At 40.6% G+C, this 19,772-nt stretch overlaps 1 protein-coding gene and 1 long non-coding RNA gene across 3 annotated transcripts in view; both read left to right on the forward strand.

Annotated features, from left to right (window-relative positions):
* LOC145455809 (uncharacterized) overlaps window positions 1-2,339 on the forward strand; it is a 47,402-nt gene extending 45,063 nt beyond the window's left edge. Inside the window, exon 2 of the long non-coding RNA XR_013920424.1 lies at window positions 1,744-2,339. This is a non-coding gene — a long non-coding RNA (uncharacterized LOC145455809). The remainder of the gene's footprint in view (window positions 1-1,743) is intronic.
* A 1,867-nt stretch (window positions 2,340-4,206) lies between these two features.
* LOC145455783 (uncharacterized) lies at window positions 4,207-7,293 on the forward strand. Of its 2 annotated transcripts, none has more exons than XM_080333786.1 (2): window positions 4,207-5,098; window positions 6,075-7,293. In XM_080333786.1, the coding sequence occupies exon 2, from the start codon at window positions 6,097-6,099 to the stop codon at window positions 7,141-7,143; it is 1,047 nt and encodes a 348-aa protein (XP_080189912.1). In that variant the 5' UTR covers window positions 4,207-5,098; window positions 6,075-6,096; the 3' UTR covers window positions 7,144-7,293. The 2 variants fall into 2 exon arrangements, with proteins under 2 accessions (XP_080189912.1, XP_080189911.1); XM_080333785.1 differs by lacking the exon at window positions 4,207-5,098 and adding an exon at window positions 5,114-5,367.
* The last annotated feature ends 12,479 nt before the right edge of the window (window positions 7,294-19,772 follow it).

Here is a 19,772-nt window from a genome sequence, read left to right on the forward strand (position 1 = left end):
CCGAAGGCCGCGGGTTGCCCACCCCTGATATAGACATACACCTTCGATAGTTTTCAGAGCCGGAGCTGGAGCCGGAGCAGTGGTAATAATGCGGCTCCGGAGATGGAGCCCTAGCTATTTTATGATAGAAGAAAGCTCCGGAGCCGGACCTGGAGCAATGTAAATTTACGGCTGCTCCAAAGCCCTGTTTGAAACCACTATATATCTTTGAATAAAGCATTTAAACGGCCTTAACAATCTCTAGGAATATACTGTTCTCCTATAATTGCAATTACAATTAGAATTATTTCAGTAAATGGAAGATCATTTTTATATGTTATTGCAGTTTTTGCGAGGGTGGTAGTCGCCATGTTGAAATCAATAAAGATGATAGTAAATCGCGCGCAGCGCGAAGAGAAATCATGTTGCATAAATATTCCTAAAAATAATGTTATTTTATTATGTTGGTTCACTAAGAAATTATGAGCCCACGTCAAGCCTACAAAATTCCGGACAATTAGCCATATTTCAGAAATTCCTCCCGGACGCAAGTTTGAATAGTGAAATCATAGTGTCCTATATGGTGTCGACACAGCCAAATCTCACGCCTCAGTGAAATTGTATCACGTCACAATTTCCATTTGGCTACAGTCAATTTGACGGTCATTTTTGACCGGCTAGTCGAGCATTAAATTTGGTAAAACGGGTATCAATCGAAAGCTGACTCTGCACTGATTACGAAAATATAAATTTTATTCCGCTCGTTTCCCTGGAACTCCCACAATCAGCCTCGAATTTTTCATTGTTACGGAGATTGCCATTGGGACGCAACAATGGTGTCTGGCTCTTTTTCTCTTGAGCTGCTCTCTCGTTTCGCCAGACAGCATTGTTACGTCCTGAGCTACTCTCTCGTTTCGCCAGACAGCATTGTTGCGTCCCAATGCCAATCTCCATAACAATGAAAAATTCGAGGATGATTGTGGGAGTTCCAGGACCACGAGCGGAATAAAATTTATATTTTCGTAATCAGTGCAGAGTCAGCTTTCGATTGATACCCGTTTTACCAAATTTAATGCTCGGCAAGCCGGTCAAAAATGACCGTCAAATTGCCTCTAGCTAAATGGAAATTGTGACGTGAGATTTGCCTGTGTCGACACCATATAGGACACTATGGTGAAATTCCGGACATGTCCGGGAAATTCCGGACGTATGGCAACCCCATGTTAAACCCACTCTTATAACTCTGTTTGGTGATATCGAATGGTTCGCATTTATAATATACTAGTTTTCCTCACTTTTAACAGTTTCTGGTCGCGTTTTATACAGTCCATCCTCAAGATTACCGGACCACGACTGACCTATCGATCTCGCTTCCCATGTCATGCCGCCCTATTTCTTGTCGCTTTCTTTTTCTATACTATCTTCTTTACTTTCATTCAGTGTGCATGCCTCCTCTTTACATCGCCTAGGCCAAGGTGGGTGTCAGATTCCATAGACAACCTAGTCGCTTCGACATCTTCCTTTCTTTCATTGTATCGCATTTTTTGTGGTGTATTGAACTGATAAAATTGCTAATAAACCAATGATGATGATGATGATTTCCAATAGACGTAATCCCAATATGGTGGTTACTTTACTGTTCTTTGACATTACAATGAAAAGTCGGTCTTGGCCGTCTGAGTTTCGAGTCATATGACTTGGTTCGAGTCATGCGCAATGACTTGAGTCCAAGTCGAGTCAATACACAGATTGGCTCGAGTCGAGCAGACATGGGGTGATTACTTCATGAATGTAATCGATTGCGATTACGATTACTTCTGAATCACGCGATTACGATTACGATTACGATTACAGCAAAATCAGGAAGTAGTCGATTACGATTACGATTACATTAGAAAAGTAATCACGATTACTCGCGATTACATTTATTTTGCATCGTAGTAGTTATATTGGAAGACAATACATGGATTGCGCTGAAAAGGCCTAATAATATAACAACTATCGTTACAAAAGATGGGTCATTTACTTGTTACGTCATAATGTACCCATTGCCCATTTTATAGAGGACGGTTTATCGCACACAACGTTTTGCATTCTTGCAAGGTCCATAACTGCCGCACCCCAAATTCCCCAATAGGGTGGGGAGCGTGGTTGGAGGGTACTCAAAAGTATTTCGTAAACCAACATAAATTATAAGAGTATTTTCGATAGATTTCATTACCTTGGGAATTCTCTTTGAGCTTTGCGATTTAAATGTCTCTAGATAGCTTGATTTCAAAATGCATACGTCTCCCCCTCAAGAAATAAGGCTTGTATAATTCATAGTAATAGGCATTTAGGTGCCAGTCAATACCGCTCCTCGACACATCAAAAGACATGTGCAGTTTCGGCCAACATGAGACTCCACGAAGTGTGCTACTAAAGAAAGACGTTGGCCGAAATTTGGATAATATATCCATTGTCCATTGTCAATAGCCGCGCTGGGTGGGCGTGACTAACAGTCTAATCCTTTCAATCTGAGCCAACGATGCAAATGCCACCCGGGCACCCACAGAGCATTAGACATGACAATTTGTGTGTGCGTCTCACGCAAGTTTTTCTTTTATTCTGCTATGTTTGGGCCACTACAGTCACTATCTTTTGGCTATATAACAGACCGGAGGTCACGAATTAACAACATACAATAAAGTAATTATTCCAAGATACCAGATGTTATAATTCTGAATTACGCGCCCCCTGCTCTTCAGGTAAATCTGGCCATCGGGTGCTTAGATAAGATTAAAAACGCAATATAATGCAATTACCAATATTATTGATTAAATTCAATCTTCAACTTCAAAATTGACTACTCTATGGGGGCCCAAGACCAATATTTGGGTGGGGGAAACTTTTGCTGTTTTGATCCTGATATTAGCCACAACCCACGCTAACATGGTACATAAGCCGATGGCTATGGCGGCAGGTCCAAATGTTCAATAAAGAATTGTGAAATAGCGATTGGCGCCCGTTTGAGTAGAATAATATGAGAATACGAGAAAGTGAACATAAAATTCTGCCTTCAACATGATGCAGATAATGTAATGCAAGCTTCCATCACGAAAACGGCAAGACAACGGCTCGGTTATGATATATATCAGCAGCTGTTGATTTTAATGCTTCGTTGTGGAAACCGTAATGTTTTATTTGACGAGTACAAAATTTCAAACCTCTGTCTGGTGTACGTTCGTACCATATAGGCTTACTGCTCGCCAAGCAGCACGGTGAAACTGCATTTAACTATAGAATTAGAACTATTACATTCTATAGTTTAACTAAGCAAAACCAAACATCAATACAAAAGTTTCTATTTTAACTTAGGCTGAGAGGTGATTAAATATCCTGTTGCAAGGTAGTGGTGTCTGAAATGTATTGATAACCCGATATACAGCACGGTGTTTTTTTACAATCACACTAATGTACGTCGAATATCTATTTACTATGTGTGGACACTTCTTACGCAAAGACGAACAAAGCTAATAGGCTACCTCTGACGTAATGATGACCAATGGCATTTGAAAATCAGACGTTTACACCCTCAATAACTGGTATAGTATCTCTTCCTTTTTCACGTGTGTTCAGTTTATGTCACAGTCCTTGAACAAATAAAAAGTAATCGTTCATTCACGAAGAAATCGATTAAATATGGGAAGTAGTCGATTACGATTACGATTACGATTACTTCGCGATTTTTTCGAATGTAATCGATTGCGATTACGATTACTTGAAAATGCTGTAATCGTCGTAATCGATTACGATTACTAATCGCAATTACCCCATGTCTGGAGTCGAGTCATTTCCGTATTTCGAAAAAGTGAGTCGCGTCATCAAAAATCGTTACTTGAGTCTGACTTGGCCGTCGGTCTTGGCCGTCTGAGTTTCGAGTCATATGACTTGGGTCGAGTCATGCGCAATGACTTGAGTCCAAGTCGAGTCGATACACAGATTGGCTCGAGTCGAGTCATTTCCGTATTTCGAGAAAGTGAGTCGAGTCATCAAAAATCGTGACTTGAGTCTGACTTGAGTCGAGTCGAGTCACGATTCGAGTCATTTCAACTCAGTTTACTGACCATATCAAAAAAGTACGATCCGGCTCCGGTCGCATCAGAAAAAGTATGAATCCGGCTCTGGCAAAAAACGAAAAAAATCCGGACGGTGGATGTGAAGTCCGGCTCCGATCCATGACTCCATGTCCCGCTTTTGAAGCTTTGTGCAGATGCATGCATATAGCCTTTTTCCTATTCTGCCCGAGCGTTGTACGATTTAACTGCTACCTAGTAAGTGTGGGTTTGTGGAGTTAAGATGTGTAATCGACATGTTATTTTAGATCAGTTAGCATGAGGTAGGTCGGTAGGTGTGCTGCGGTCTGATTACGCGTTTGTGTTGATAATAGTGATTGATAGCAGCTACGGTATTATATGGAGCTGGAGTTGCGCTATAACTATAGAATTTGCTATCTCGTACCGCCGTACTGTTATACTAATATCTGCCTGTTGTTCTAACCAGGGTTGTAATGACTCGACTCGAGTCGCCATTTTTGTGACCACAGTTATTTTCTTGAAATAAGGAAAATACTCAACTGTAACTGACTGAGGTTGAGGATGAGTCAATCTGTGTATTGACTCGACTTTCACTCGAGTCATTGCTAGTGAATCGAGCCAAGACGCCAAGTCATATGACTCGAGACCTGGGCGGCCAAGACCGACATTTCGTTGTAATTTCGAAGAATCGTAAATTTTCCACACTATTGCGGTTTTGTTATTTAATATTAGCAACTGTTATTTGAAAATGCAACCCAACCAGAAACTATGTTGAAAGTGAGGAAAATTAGTATGAATGGAAAAACCAGCAATATCACCAACCATAGTTGTAAAAAGTTGGTTTAACCGATTGGCACATCGGGTTTTTCCGAAAAATTTTGCTTCACTTTTCAAAACTGGAAAACACGACTGCAATGGGATGAGAAACCAACATTTGATAGATTCAGCACGTCAACCCCTAACTAACTACGCCACGGAGCGAGATGGGAGCAGGCCAACCCCGCATGTATATAATCGAGAAGACAAGAAAATCTTGCAAAATTGTACGTTTTTGTTGCTTCCTTACAGTATCCACTACTTACGTTGTGCTATACGTGCTGTTCAGTGTTCACTGCGACTGAGATATCATCTTTCGAACAAGACATGAGTGACCGCTTTTGCTCAACTTATGTGATCGATACTATCAAAACACTGTAGAGCGTTTGACGGAAAGCGGAAACCGCAGTCCGACTCGTGCATCAGCCGAACTTGACTTGGCCACTCGGTGGTGAATTTAAAATGACTCGACTTGACTCGAGTCAAAACTATGAAAGTGAGATAGACTTGTGACTGCCCCGAGCCTTGTGACTTTTTTACAACCCTGGTTGTAGCGTTCGATATCCTCATTCCTCAGCCCTCGACTGCGTCGCAAATTCTTTGGCGCTCTTGATATTAGTCAGGCATCGAACAATGTCACCATCATCGCCAATAAATCTTTCTCTTGATGACGTTGAAATTAATGAACGCCAAAATTAATTATTTTTGCGTTGGGATTAGGGTTGGAGGTGGGTTAGGGAATCCCAAGATTCAATCCTAATCCTAGGGTACCCTAACCCATTTCCAACCGCAATAACCCTCATGCCAACCCTAATATCCCACACCATCAACCATTATTGGGCTGGGCCTATCCCCCAACCTCCAACCCCAAACCGTAACGGTAATCCTAGAGCGAAAAATAATTTGTTTTACCAACGTTTATAAATTTTGATATGTTCATGGGAATCATTTATTGGTGATCATGGTGAACATTGTTCGATGTCTGACCACTATCGAAGAACGGCTGATTCTTTATCATAATGGGGTAGTGGTATCTGTGTGCCAGCGTAGAGTAGGCCTATGATACTTTCTGATCGAATAAATAACATGATCAAGTTGTTCATGAGGAACACTGATTCATGATTGTCATGTTGTTGGGGATAAGAAAGTACTCTGGATGCTAGGCCTTCGACTGAGGTCTGATATTGTCACATTTTATTACAGCGCTAAATGTTACAGTACAAAAATGGGCTACAAATGTTGTGTTCCGGGATGCAGAACTGGATATGCTAAGACGAGAGATGAACCGGAAAAGAGCCCTGTTTATCCGTGCTACAGCTTCCCGTGTGATCCCATCATGAGGGAAAGGTGGATTATTGCAATCCCGAGAGAAGGTTTGGTCGGTTCGTGGGGTCAAAAAGTTTGCCGGCTACACTTTTCAGACGATGATTTCGAACAATATCCATCTAGCAAGCAGTCTAGGCGCAGTAAATGTCAGGGTTGTGTAAATTTATCTAAACGACGACGCCTCAAATCTACTGCTGTTCCGCATATTTTCCCAACAGTGATAAATCATCCACCAACCGCTAATTCGACTGCTCAAAGTAAACGTAAACGTCGGGGTGGTGTAATGTCCTCTAGGCCACGACGTCGTCTGAAAACTGCTCTTCCTCATAATTTCCCATCCGCGCCAAATCATCCACCAACCTCAAATTCGACTGCTCAATGTAACAACTGCTCCGCATCTGCTCACGTTTCCAGTGAGAATGCCATCGACGAAAAACAAAATGACGAGGTGACCCTCCAAGAATGTGTTGTTGATTTTCTCTCCCTGAAAGAATACTTTAAGAATGAACCTCCCACTGACGGATATGTGTTTGCTGCAGATGATGAGAAAATGCAGTTTCATCTTATGACAACAAAAGATGTCCATCAGCCACCTATACTCGCAGCTTCTGTTGTTATATCAAAGAACATGGAGATTCATTCATACATTAAAGGCGCCCCTGTTCCGCCTTCTGTTTATCAGGACTTGTTGACTGCAGGTCATGTTCAGAAGACGTCGGAATTGAAGGACATTCTTGCACGATGCAAGTCATTGTCCAGTTTTGATGATAATTTCAATCACATAGAATTGGCTGCAACTCTATTGGAGAAGTACCTGTCTGCACAGAAGTCGTCTGCGAAATCTGAAGACAGCAACGCAATGTTGATAAGATTTGTGATGGAGCAATTGTCACTCTGTAAAGTGACCCTTGAAAAACTGACCTCGAAGGCTTCTGCAGAATGCTGAGACTTTTCTGGTTTCGAAGATCCAGATACTGAGGTGGTGATAGGAGATTAGCCTACTCATGCCTACTGTGATTACAGTGCCAGAATTTGCCATTGTGACGTCTTGCTCATCATAATTTTTATGCTGTTTAATAAATCTGTATAAAAGACATTTCCTGGATGCTTTCTGAGGTCTTTTGCAGCTAAGTGATTTTTGCGACATAGGCCTTCTATCGGTCCCCCTCAAAAAAGGGTGTCCCGTCCTAGATATCTATCTATCAATCTATCGATCTAGTAATCCCTGTGCCAACCATAACTATTAACCGTAGGCCTAGCAATTTAGAGCATCAACTGATGGACACGAGAAACGTGGTTAATTGATGCAATTTCGAGAAGTATCGTGTTGGTATCGGATAAGTTCAGAAATTCATTTATAGATTAACGGATAACTCGGAACCAACACAACAGCGATGAGAAATTCCAAAGGTCATATGTTACATCGTTTAATCCACCCACTGAGACATAAAAATACATAATTGGAGTAGGAGTGTTATATAGGTCAAACAAAGGTGGCCACTGGCCATTGACGAAGTGCTGAAGTAGTTTATTTTTGCAGTAGGCCTATACTTACTCAAGTAGCCTATATCTAATTCATATGCAACTTTGTAATATTTTGTGATTTACAAGTAGAAGTATTATTAGCGTTACCATATTTTGGAAATCCGAAAAGAGGGCTCTTTTTAAAATTTTCAGACTTACAGCACTGTAGTAAAATCCTGAAAAAATGGTAAATTTATCCCGGGTTGATTTTGCGGGTTACCCACAAGAATTTCAAGTCAATTTTAAATTTCCGTCGAGCTTCGCTCGAATTAGTAATGAGCTAGGGATTCCATACGTCCACTTTTGAGAGGATTTGTCCACTTTTTTCGCAAAATTGAAAGTGTCCTCGGACCTTGCCTAAATGTCATCTTTTTTGGTCATTTGTCCTCTTTTTTTTTCAGAAAAAGTATCAAAATGTGACGTAAAAATCGACTTCTAGCCAGTGGTAAGAACTGTATAAAAAAGGGTAATGCGGGTGTCGAACGGAGGGATAATATTTTTTTTTGGTCAACACATAAGCTTCGGTAGAAGATTTTTCAAATTCACCGGTTTTGTTAGCCGGTACGAGAGCTTTAGGAATTTTTGAAAAGTTTCCTTTTCGTCGGATCTCAAAATATGGTAACCCTATATGACTATATGAGTGAACGATGTTTTCACGAAAGTTTTCGAAGCAAGATTCAATGTAAATGGTGTTTTTCGCGATCTACCAAATTTTAATTAACGTGCTGATAATACAAAGCGTGCAGTAGTCGATGCATCGTATCCGTATTGTCCCTGATGGCCTTATAAGAGGGGTCGGGCACCATCGCATGGTATTTGCTGAAACGGGACGCATGGGCAAACAAAAGTTAAGAAACGCTGTTCCACATAGAAATTATCATTATTTGCAACGCATGATGCGGCCCAATTATTATGCTGTGGAAAATTGATACCTCCTGGGATGGATATGAGCAGAAACCCAGCTCTCTGTGCCCCAAGCGTAGCTCAGTTTCCAGCTTCTAGGAGTCACATGTTACATGGCCTAAAACTGTATAATATACAGTGTATATGTCTTGTAGCGTCGTGGCGCGGTAGTGGCCGACGCCGAAATGCCGATTTGTAGAAATCATGCGTAATCCAGATATTTGACAACATTAAATCGCGCGTAGCATTAATTTCCAAAAACACTCCATAATATATGCTAATTCGCGAAATAATTCTGGACCCCTTTTGAGCTCCCCGTAATTGGGGGCTTTGGGGTGCGGTGTTACGGTCCTGGTTCTAGTTCAGCTCTCGTTGCATATTTGAAGAAAATAGTAGTTGCCGAACAACTAAAAAGTACGTGTCGTCGTCTTGCGTGAATCTATATACCAGTCTTCCGCTGAATGATGTTTTTGCACTGTGTAGCCATTGCTAGCTCAGAGCCAACACTACTAACGGTGCCGTAGTCTGCGGATGAGTTTTTGGAGTCTAAATATCTCTCATGTCAAACTCGAAACCTCGTCCTTTTGAAATGCCGATTCGACGTCTGATATCTCCGATAACATGAAAATTTATTTGTTGCCTAGGAGAAATTCATTTCAGTTCGGTTCTTGATATTTAATGACTTGGGACCCCCTACGCCAGGTGCGTAAAATTATTTTTCTGAGACCGAGAAGCAGAAAATAAATTGGCGGTTGAAGTCAAAAGCTTGCACTATATCATGCGGCGTATAACAGTACGTGTTGGTATGACTCCGGTCATGACTTGACTCGAGTCAGACTCGAGTCACCTTTTTCGTATGACTTGACTTGACTCGAGTCACTTTGCTAAAATGACTTGACTTGACTCGACTCGGCGTATCAAAAATTTGGATTGACTCGTGACTCGGAGCAAAATTCACGAGTCAATTTCAAGTCATCAAGTAATCGGAGTCGATAAAAATCACTGTATCTTGCATATGTTTGCGAAACGCTGATGCAACCCGTGAAAGCGACCAATAATTCAGTGATCGTGCGTTTTACTGAGCCTCCATTGTTCTCTCACAAATAAATTGCCCGCAAAAGATGTGATCGTAATATAGTTAAGTAATTTAATAGCAAAATGTCTATTTTTGTTCTATGTTCTTACCTTAACCACACCTCTTGTTTTATTGAAATTGAATTCGAATAGTTTATATAGCCCTCAACCATTGGCGCAGGCTCGAATTGTATCATATCAATTTGTAAACTGGTAATGTATTGCTTCTTATCAATTCGCTTTTCTGTTCCCTATTTTGACTGGTAACTATAAACTGGGGATCTGCAATTACTTACGTAGTTTAGCAGTTCTACGCAGGGTTGTAACCAAGTCACATGGTTCCGAGTCACGAGTCAATCTGACTTTTGTGGTTTTGACTCGAGTCGAGTCGAGTCATTTTCATTTCATCACCGACTCGAGTCCGAGTCCAAGTCACCGTTTTAAGGGTCAAGTCCGAGTCATAGTGTTATGACTCGAGTCGAGTCCAAGTCACAGTATTGAAGTCATGTTCAACTTATGTTTTCAATCCTGCTTGGGTGATATCGAATTCCTTGCTTGCCAAACATGCTTATTTTGTCCCTATCATAGTCTTGGCACAAGTTTATTTAGTTAGGCAGATAACAGGCAGTTCCTGGCCTCATATACCGATGCTACAGATAGACGAGACAGGCCGCCAATACGATAACGTTACTAATCTTAGAACTTTAAATCAAATATCTGTCTTGTCAGTCTGATATTTCACAAATAAAAGCATTCAGTTTTTATTACGAGCACATCAACGACCGCTCACAAATAGCTTATAGAGAATAAACGAATTCACGTCTACATACTATCTGATAGAGAACCTACGAATTCACGTCTAGCTAGATACAAGCTGGTAAAGAATCAACAGATAAACGCTTATGTAGAGGAGGTACAGTTTTGCTTTCACATCATATCAGGTGGTTGACCAGAAAAAAGGTCAACTTTCCTGCTCAGCTGCCGAAATAGTCGCCGGAGCGTTACTTTAGTGCTGATTTACTGTTGTCTTGTCGAATTTGGCCTACATTTACCAAAAAAAATCCCAAAAATGAGGACAGAATCTCAAAAAAGAGGCTACTTCTTAAAATTGTTAGATTATATAAAAGAACTTAAATTTGGCTTAATTCCAACCAGTAGAAAGCAATGCTAAGAGAAAATATTTTGGATTAATTACAAATAGAGACTTTCGAAATATACCGGCTACCTCATGATATTGTTAGATTGTGTAAAAATATGATTCATAGAAAATTTGTTTCAATTCCAACTAGAACCAGCGGAGTTATTAGAGTGGAATATTTTGGATATGAAAAAATAGTCGACTTACTGCTAGTATGTAATTATATTATATGAAATCATTTTTCACTAAAAATACTCCATGTATTTTCAAATCCAAAATTTTCTCCTCTCATTTCATTGATTCCACTTTTTCAAATTAGGCCAGATTCAGTGTTCTTTTTAAGCAACGTAGCAATTTTATCAAGTAGCCACCCAGTAGAATAAAAAAGAAGGTATTTTTGATCGGCCCTATTGTACAAATATCACACAACATTAGCCATTCATTATTATCACGTGCACAATGCACATACCTAACAAAACGTCAAACGGACGGAGGGTATTGTGTGTTTTCACAGACAGCAGATCAAATCAATGAGTTACACTTGAAAAATACTAAAGTGGAAAGGAGATTCCCATATATGTTGAGGCGGCATGGCCTTAGAATAATCCACATCCACTGGATACACGTTCCTCTGGCGCATTAGATGCAGGAATTGAAAAGCAATTTTGAACCACACTAAAGAGCATTAGATACTCATCCATTCTAGTCGGCCAAAAATGAAAAGAATCATCGCCTTCATATCTACACATGAGCTTATCAGTCTCTTCCAAGTAGGCTACTTGACCATCTGAGTCATTTCTTTGGCGCTAATTGTACTTTGCCTCGATTGTTTGCTTGTATAATTGAAATGTCTTGAGTACTTTGATGGCGGAGGATCTATTACCTCTTCATCACTGGAAGATTTTGTACAATGCATTGCTCTTTGCTACTATGTACCATTGTCTTTTGCTTTTACGGCGGCGCATATCTGATATCAGACGAGTGCAACGAAAGCAGTGGTGACAAATAGCGATGTCGCCACATGCGTTGATCCAACCATTGTGATTCGCAACTTTCTCACCTTCAAGTCATATAAAATAAGCCGAGTCAATGACTTGAGTCGAGTCATGCGTAATGACTCGAGTACAAGTCGAGTCAATCAAAATATTGACTCGAGTCGAATCGAGTCATTTTCCCATTTCAAGAAAATGACTCGAGTCAAGTCGAGTCACAAATAAATCGTGACTTGAGTCTGACTCGAGTCGAGTCATGACTCGAGTCATTACAACCCTGGTTCTACGTATATGTGAGCGATACAGTGCCTTCTTGTGTGCATATTTAACTCTATATTCGTTCATCGCTTGAAAATTATTGACCATTTAATCTGTGTTTCCGACAGCTAGCAAAATGCAATGACGTAATCATGTCTCATACTTGTTTGTTTGTATTGCGGTATTCATGGTGTTTGTCGACTGCTATGGTCATTTACTTACAGCACGGCCGACTTACAGCACGGCCCACCTCTAGGCTTTTGTAAGACACCGCTGACTCAGATGAGGTGGCGAGGAGGAGCCTAGGTAAACCTCCAACACTTAGGTATGGGAATTCGGAAGTCGACCTCGGTCGGACTCGAACCCGCACCCATTGGTGTTGCAGCCGCGGATTATACCACTGCGCTATCTCGCCACATGTCTCATACTTCGAAAAGGCAATTCGACTTGAATTGTGACTTGACTCGTGACTTGACTTGTCTTGACTCGACTTGACTCGATTCACCTTCGAAAATCTACTGACTTGACTTGACTCGAGTCAAAAAGTGCAATGACTCGAAATGACTCGTTACCTGAAGGTAGTGACTTGATCCCAACACTGGCGTATATTCATTTCTAAATTGAAGGCACTGAATTATATGCTCTTAACACGAGCTTCTGTGTGGATATTAGGCAATTAGGAAGTTCTATTTAATGTACAAAAATAATACTTATCCCGCGTAATTATTCCAAACAATCGTCTATACAACAGGGGTCGCCGACTCAAAACGGATCACAGGCCAGTTTTCAAATTTCGTAGAGGCTGCGGGCTGCAAGAATACGATTTCGAGACAAAATAGGCCGTATCGTCTTGCAACCACAACTTTACGTCAGATCAACGCTGTGCGCTCTAAGACGGGTGATGGGCATAGTGAACACAAAATATTGTTCTATTACACAACAAAAAGTATCATGTTCATCACTTTTATTTTGAAATATAGGCTATGCTGCACACGACCCCTATCATCGCCTTTCAGCGACCGAGGAATCGGTGGGGCCAGCGCAGTGGTCCTCAACCTTTTCGACCTCACGACAACCTCTCACTGGAAAAATAGTTCGCAACACCCTATATTACTTCGAGTCAGTGGTGGCCTTTAGGGTGGGCGAGGTGGGCCCATATCTATGGTTGCATTTTAAAACAACGGTGTTTTAAAGATACAAACTGACTGAAAAATGAGCATAACAAATCTCTCGTACAAGTAAATGTTGAAACGTATACCCCGATGGGGTTCTGGAAGGCGATTTATGTGTGGTTCATTGCCATTGCCATGTTAAGTGACGACAAGATCGATCGAGTTGTTACGAGTATGGCTGGCGCGAGGCGACGAATAGAGTTGTAATCGTGTAATCGAATGGAGACCAAAACAGTATTCAATGAATTTTTTAATGTAATGCCGCAATGACTTCAAGGGAAGCGAGTGGCGCATAGTTGGTTAGGCACCAGCGTCACGATTCCAATGGCAGTGGTTCGAGTCCCGGTTCGGTTCAACGTCTATGTGTCGGAGGTTTAACTGGGCTCCTCATCGCTAATGTCGCTGCGATTGCGGTGTATGAAACGCCAAGAATGAAGATGAGCCAAGTCGAAATCAGCAGCAAAACTAAAACAATATACGGACGCACGGAAACCGAGAACGCGTTCATGAAGTTCGTCCGTAGTCGGACGAAAAGACCTCGAAAGACACTGAACTTTTTGAGATTTACGTGCGGGCGCAAATGATGAAATCACTTACTTCCAAATACTTTTTAACATGGAATTTTTTCTTCGCGCAGTCTAATGTCGTTAAATCATTTTATACTACCCCAAAACAAATTGCACATCATTTCTGGATAGGCATTGCGGAGCCCGTCATTACCAACCCACAGCGCACCAACACCGTGTGTTGTACCCAATACCAAAACCAGAGTTTGGGGAGGGCCCGACCAAGTGCTATTTCGGTCCTGCTCTAAAGATAAGCAAGAGCATGCATATCGAAGCGGTGCTGTTTTGCTCTCGTTTATACGCGACGTCGCGACTGCAGTGGACAACGTTTTGACATCGGTCTGGAATTAGTCGTACCTATACTCTCCAATTAGTTTGGGCGTGCACTGACTTTTTCTTAACTATTCAAATTGAAATACCTCACGGAAGATAATATACAGATCAAGGTGATAGCAAAGGTGAGGCACGTGCCTTTATCCTTCAGCGTCTATTGTTGATTTGTATGAAAGTTTGGATGAAACGATTGGTAAGACCTTTTGCCTACTGATAACTAATTTTGACAATTTCAACAATTTTTTGACCAAACGCTACAATTATGACAGAATATAGACACACCTTGTTGCTTCATGCCGACAATGTTGTCTACATCGCAGTTTTTCACACTGCGTTTTCGATGGAGAGAGAGAGAGAGTCTTTATTTTCATCGAACCAAAATACATAACAAACGGCAGTGATGGTGGTACAGAAAATATGCGTGCACAGTATTCGGTATTAGATAGGGCAGACATGGGGTAATCGCGATTAGTAATCGTAATCGATTACGACGATTACAGCATTTTCAAGTAATCGTAATCGCAATCGATTACATTCGAAAAAATCCCGAAGTAATCGTAATCGTAATCGACTACTTCCCATATTTAATCGATTTCTTTGTGAATGAACGATTACTTTTTATTTGTTCAAGGACTGTGACATAAACTGAACACACGTGAAAAAGGAAGAGATATTATACCAGTTATTGAGAGCGTAAACGTCTGATTTTCAAATGCCATTGGTCATCATTACGTCAGAGGTAGCCTATTAGCTTTGTTCGTCTTTGCGTAAGAAGTGTCCACACATAGTAAATAGATATTCGATGTACATAAGTGTGATTGTAAAAAAAACACCGTGCTGTATATCGGGTTATCAATACATTTCAGACACCACTACCTCGCAACAGGATATTTAATCACCTCTCAGCCTAAGTTAAAATATAAACTTTTGTATTGATGTTCGGTTTTGCTTAGTTAAACTATAGAATGTAATAGTTCTAATTCTATAGTTAAATGCAGTTTCACCGTGCTGCTTGGCGAGCAGTAGGCCTATATGGTACGAACGTACACCAGACAGAGGTTTGAAATTTTGTACTCGTCAAATAATACATTACGGTTTCCACAACGAAGCATTAAAATCAACAGCTGCTGATATATATCATAACCGAGCCGTTGTTTTGCCGTTTTCGTAATGGAAGCTTGCATTACATTATCTGCATCAAGTTGAAGGCAGAATTTTATGTTCACTTTCTCGTATTCTCATATTATCCTACTCAAAACGGGCGCCAATCGCTATTTCACAATTCTTTATTGAACATTTGGACCTGCCGCCATAGCCATCGGCTTATATACCATGTTAGCGTGGGTTGTGGCTAATATCAGGATCAAAACTGCAAAATTTCCCCCACCCAAATATTGGTCTTGGGCCCCCATAGAGTAGTCAATTTTGAAGTTGAAGATTGAATTTAATCAATAATATTGCTGGTAATTGCATTATATTGCGTTTTTAATCCTATCTAAGCACCCGATGGCCAGATTTACCTGAAAAGCAGGGGGCGCGTAATTCATAATTATAACATCTGGTATCTTGGAATAATTACTTTATTGTATGTTGTTAATTCGTGACCTCCGGTCTGTTATATAGCCAAAAGATAGTGATTGTAGTGGCCCAAACATAGCCGAATAAAAGAAAAACTTGCGTGAGACGCACACACAAATTGTCATGTCTAATTTGCATCGTTGGCTCAGATTGAAAGGAGTAGACTGTTAGTTACGCCCACCCAGCGCGGCTATTGACAATGGACATATTATCCAAATTTCGGCCAACGTCTTTCTTTAGTAGCACACTTCGTGGAGTCTCATGTTGGCCGAAACTGCACATGTCTTTTGATGTGTCGAGGAGCGGTATTGAGTGGCACCTAAATGCCTATTACTATGAATTATACAAGCCTTATTTCATGAGGGGGAGACGTATGCATTTTGAAATCAAGGTATCTAGAGACATTTAAATCGCAAAGCTCAAAGAGAATTCCCAAGGTAATGAAATCTATCGAAAATACTCTTATAATTTATGTTGGTTTACGAAATACCTTTGAGTACCCTCCAACCACGCTCCCCACCCTATTGGGGAATTTGGGGTGCGGCAGTTATGGACCTTGCAAGAATGCAAAACGTTGTGTGCGATAAACCGTCCTCTATAAAATGGGCGATGGGTACATTATGACGTAACAAGTAAATGTCCCATCTTTTGTAAAGATAGTTGTTACATCATTAGGCCTTTTCAGCGCAATCCAATATAACTACTATACGATGCAAAATAAATGTAATCGTGAGTAATCGTGATTACTTTTCCAATGCAATCGTAATCGTAATCGACTACTTCCTGATTTTGCTGTAATCGTAATCGTAATCGTAATCGCGTGATTCAGAAGTAATCGTAATCGCAATCGATTACATTCATGAAGTAATCACCCCATGTCTGGATAGGAGTGATCGATAAGACCGTGAAGGTCATCTAGTCTGATCACACCAGCATCAAACAGGTACACTTGACTCTGAACAGTCTGGCTGTAAAAAATGTTTAGTTAAGAAAGGAAAATAGAAAAAAAATTAAACAATGGTAGCAAATGATCAATGAAGCAATGTCTGGGCGAGGTAGGGCAACAGTGTTAGTGTAATGATAAGAGGTGATCAATTGAACCTATTTTAAGGCAATTCACGGATATGTGGTGGTAATGCATTCCAGATGATAGGTCCCGAGTAGTCGATAGATCTCATTGTTAGGTTGCTATTGGGTGGGGGTAAGTAGATGTTTCCTTTAGACGAGGATCTCGTGTAATGGGAATGGACATGTTTAGCAGGTATGAAAAAGTCATCAAACACAGGAAGCAGACTATTGGAAAAATATTTGTGAACAACTTCTGATACTTCGAAGCGATATAGACCATAGGTTCTCAACCGCCGGTCCGCGGACCGGTACCGGTCCGCGCCGACTATCCAGCTGGTCCGCGACGCATATTGGAATTGTATAACTAAATTTCAAGAGTCAATATGTTGAAGGCTTGTCCATTAATAAATAAAACATCAAATTTTAAACTAATTCAGAACTTCTTGAAGTAACCTATTCGGTCTGGAAACATGTTCGATTTGACTTGAAATTCAACTCGTGTCATTTGACGAAATATGAGTAGCAAGGGCAAGTACGAATTGACTCGCTAAACAGCGCAGTTTGCGAGATCATTCGTTTTCGATTTATTCATTTTGTGAAGGGCCGTAACTGCCGTACCCCAACTCCCCAATTGGAGCGGGGCCGAGCTTGAAGGGGGCCCAAAATTATTTCGTGAATGAAGATCAATTATAGAGCAATTTTTTGAATCTTTATCTAACTTTTGTCAATTTTTTTTTCGCGCTTGACGCGGTTTAGTGTCACTAAATGTATTGATTATTAGGCGCCCTTCCCCCAACAAATACTCATGAATAATAGAAATAGGCATTTCGGGGTCAGGCATTACCCCATCACGACGCGCCAACACATAATGAAGTTTAGACTACCATAGGAATCCGAAAAGTGTGCGAAAAACTCACATGTGGGATAACCTTGGCCGAAAACTTATATACCTTGGCCGAAAACTTATATACATATGTCCAATTGTCCATAGGCTCCAAAATGGCTGGCGCCTAATCTCACTGTCCTGGCAATCTGTACCCCACAGCGCAAATGCCAAACCACAGAGAAAAATTATTTCCAGTGAGGAAATACCAATTTGGAATCGTGTGCCTCCTTTAGTTTAGCACGCTTGGGCGATTTCAATATCTATAGTCACTATATAACAGACAATAGGTGACGAAATATTTACATGCAATGAAGTAATTATTCCAACATGCCCACCCGAATAGTTTTTTTTTAATTAATATTAATTTCGTGCCCCTAATTTTTCAACATGACACCTCAATCATCTGTACCGAAAAATTTACAGCAATAGATATGCAATTAACAATTTTATTGACCGATTCAGTCATGAATTATAGAAAACTATCTGGCTGCACTATCTATCAGTAGATTGAATGTGTCCATAAATACTGGTGAAAACAACCGACCAACTGTGGGGTCTGGGGACGATACCCCCTAGAAGTTTGATTTATCACCTTGCGGGGCCGAGGACCACCGTTTTTGGGCAGTTAGGCTGACGATCGACCCTGATTTTGTGTAGGGCCGGGTATAGCTGTTGTCAGGTGTTTTCATGCGGCGCATTGTATTCATAGTATAGCCAGAGTAACTTACGACTGGTGGTAGTGGGCAATGAGCAAGGTAGTACGACAAGGTGCTTGGCTCGACTCCGAAACGTTTGTTTTCTCGATATTGTCGAAGAGAATATCAATATTCGAGTTAGAGCGGTTGGTTAAATCCATGGCCTTTGGCGCGAAAAACTGTAAACGACTCTCGGCGCTAGCACGTTTATTTTCCTTGACAAGGCAATTTTACCTCGACTCAACAGACTCACTACGGTAAAATCTGATGGATGCCATCATGAAAATAATTGATTACGATTAAAGCCCTCAAAATGTCACACTCCAGCACCATATACTTGCATAAAACAGTTGCATACTTCACGTTTTGAGTTGATTTCCATATTTGAAAGTCCACCGGTCCGCCAAATACTTTTTGAAATTTTACCGGTCCGCGAGGTGAAAAAGGTTGAGAACCACTGAATAGACGATACAAGACTCAATGTCCATTGTCCACGTTAACTTGTTCCATATACAGATTTCAGTTATCTGCGTGATATCACCATCATCATCTTCATCATCAGATATCATCTTTTTCAGACCCTGCACTCTTAGAGAAAAGAGTGTGTTTTCCCACCCTGTACCACATGGGATGTAGGGTGTGAATATACACCCATGACACATGATGAAACCAGAACATACCTCAGACTTATACCGCGGTATAAATCGAGTACAACATTTTAATCCAAATTATGCATGCACGCAGGAACTTGAGCACTTTGGATTTATGACAGCGATATAATTCCGAGTTAGGTTTTGTTTTAATTTACCACCCTTTTCGGACATTTGGGTGTAAATACACACTCTTTTGGCTAAAAGTGTGGTTGATAGTCGCACTTTCGCTCCGTTTACCAACACATTTTCGCCGCAAAATGGATTAGGACATACGTTCCAAGGTGTATTGATCACCACGCCGTATTATCACACCAAATTACTCGGGCGAAATTTTTTACCTAAAATACGGAAGATTGTGACCTAAATATCAAAATTTTGACATTTTTTCACCTTAAAAAACTTAATTTTGACCAAATTATAACCTAACGTATGCAAACTATGTGTTCTCCCACATAATGGTACAATTGTACTACTTATCTTCATTTCTGGTGCGAACTATCTGCCCTTAGTTTGGCCTGAAAAAACTTTTTTGACTCAAAAACTGACAAATTTTGTACATGAAAAACTTTATTCTAATGAAATCTGGCCCTATGAAGAATTCCAGTAGTTATTCACGTATTATGGAAGAAATAATTAAAATTTGTTGTAGTACAACGAATACTTTCCTACATTCTCGGGTAGAAAGTGTCCTTACTATAAGTAAGCCTGTCAAGAATGGAGAAAGGACGTTCAACA

Source organism: Botryllus schlosseri, chromosome 14 (genome assembly GCF_051294905.1).
Source record: "Botryllus schlosseri isolate E-star chromosome 14, Bs_hap1, whole genome shotgun sequence".
NCBI lineage: Eukaryota > Metazoa > Chordata > Ascidiacea > Stolidobranchia > Styelidae > Botryllus > Botryllus schlosseri.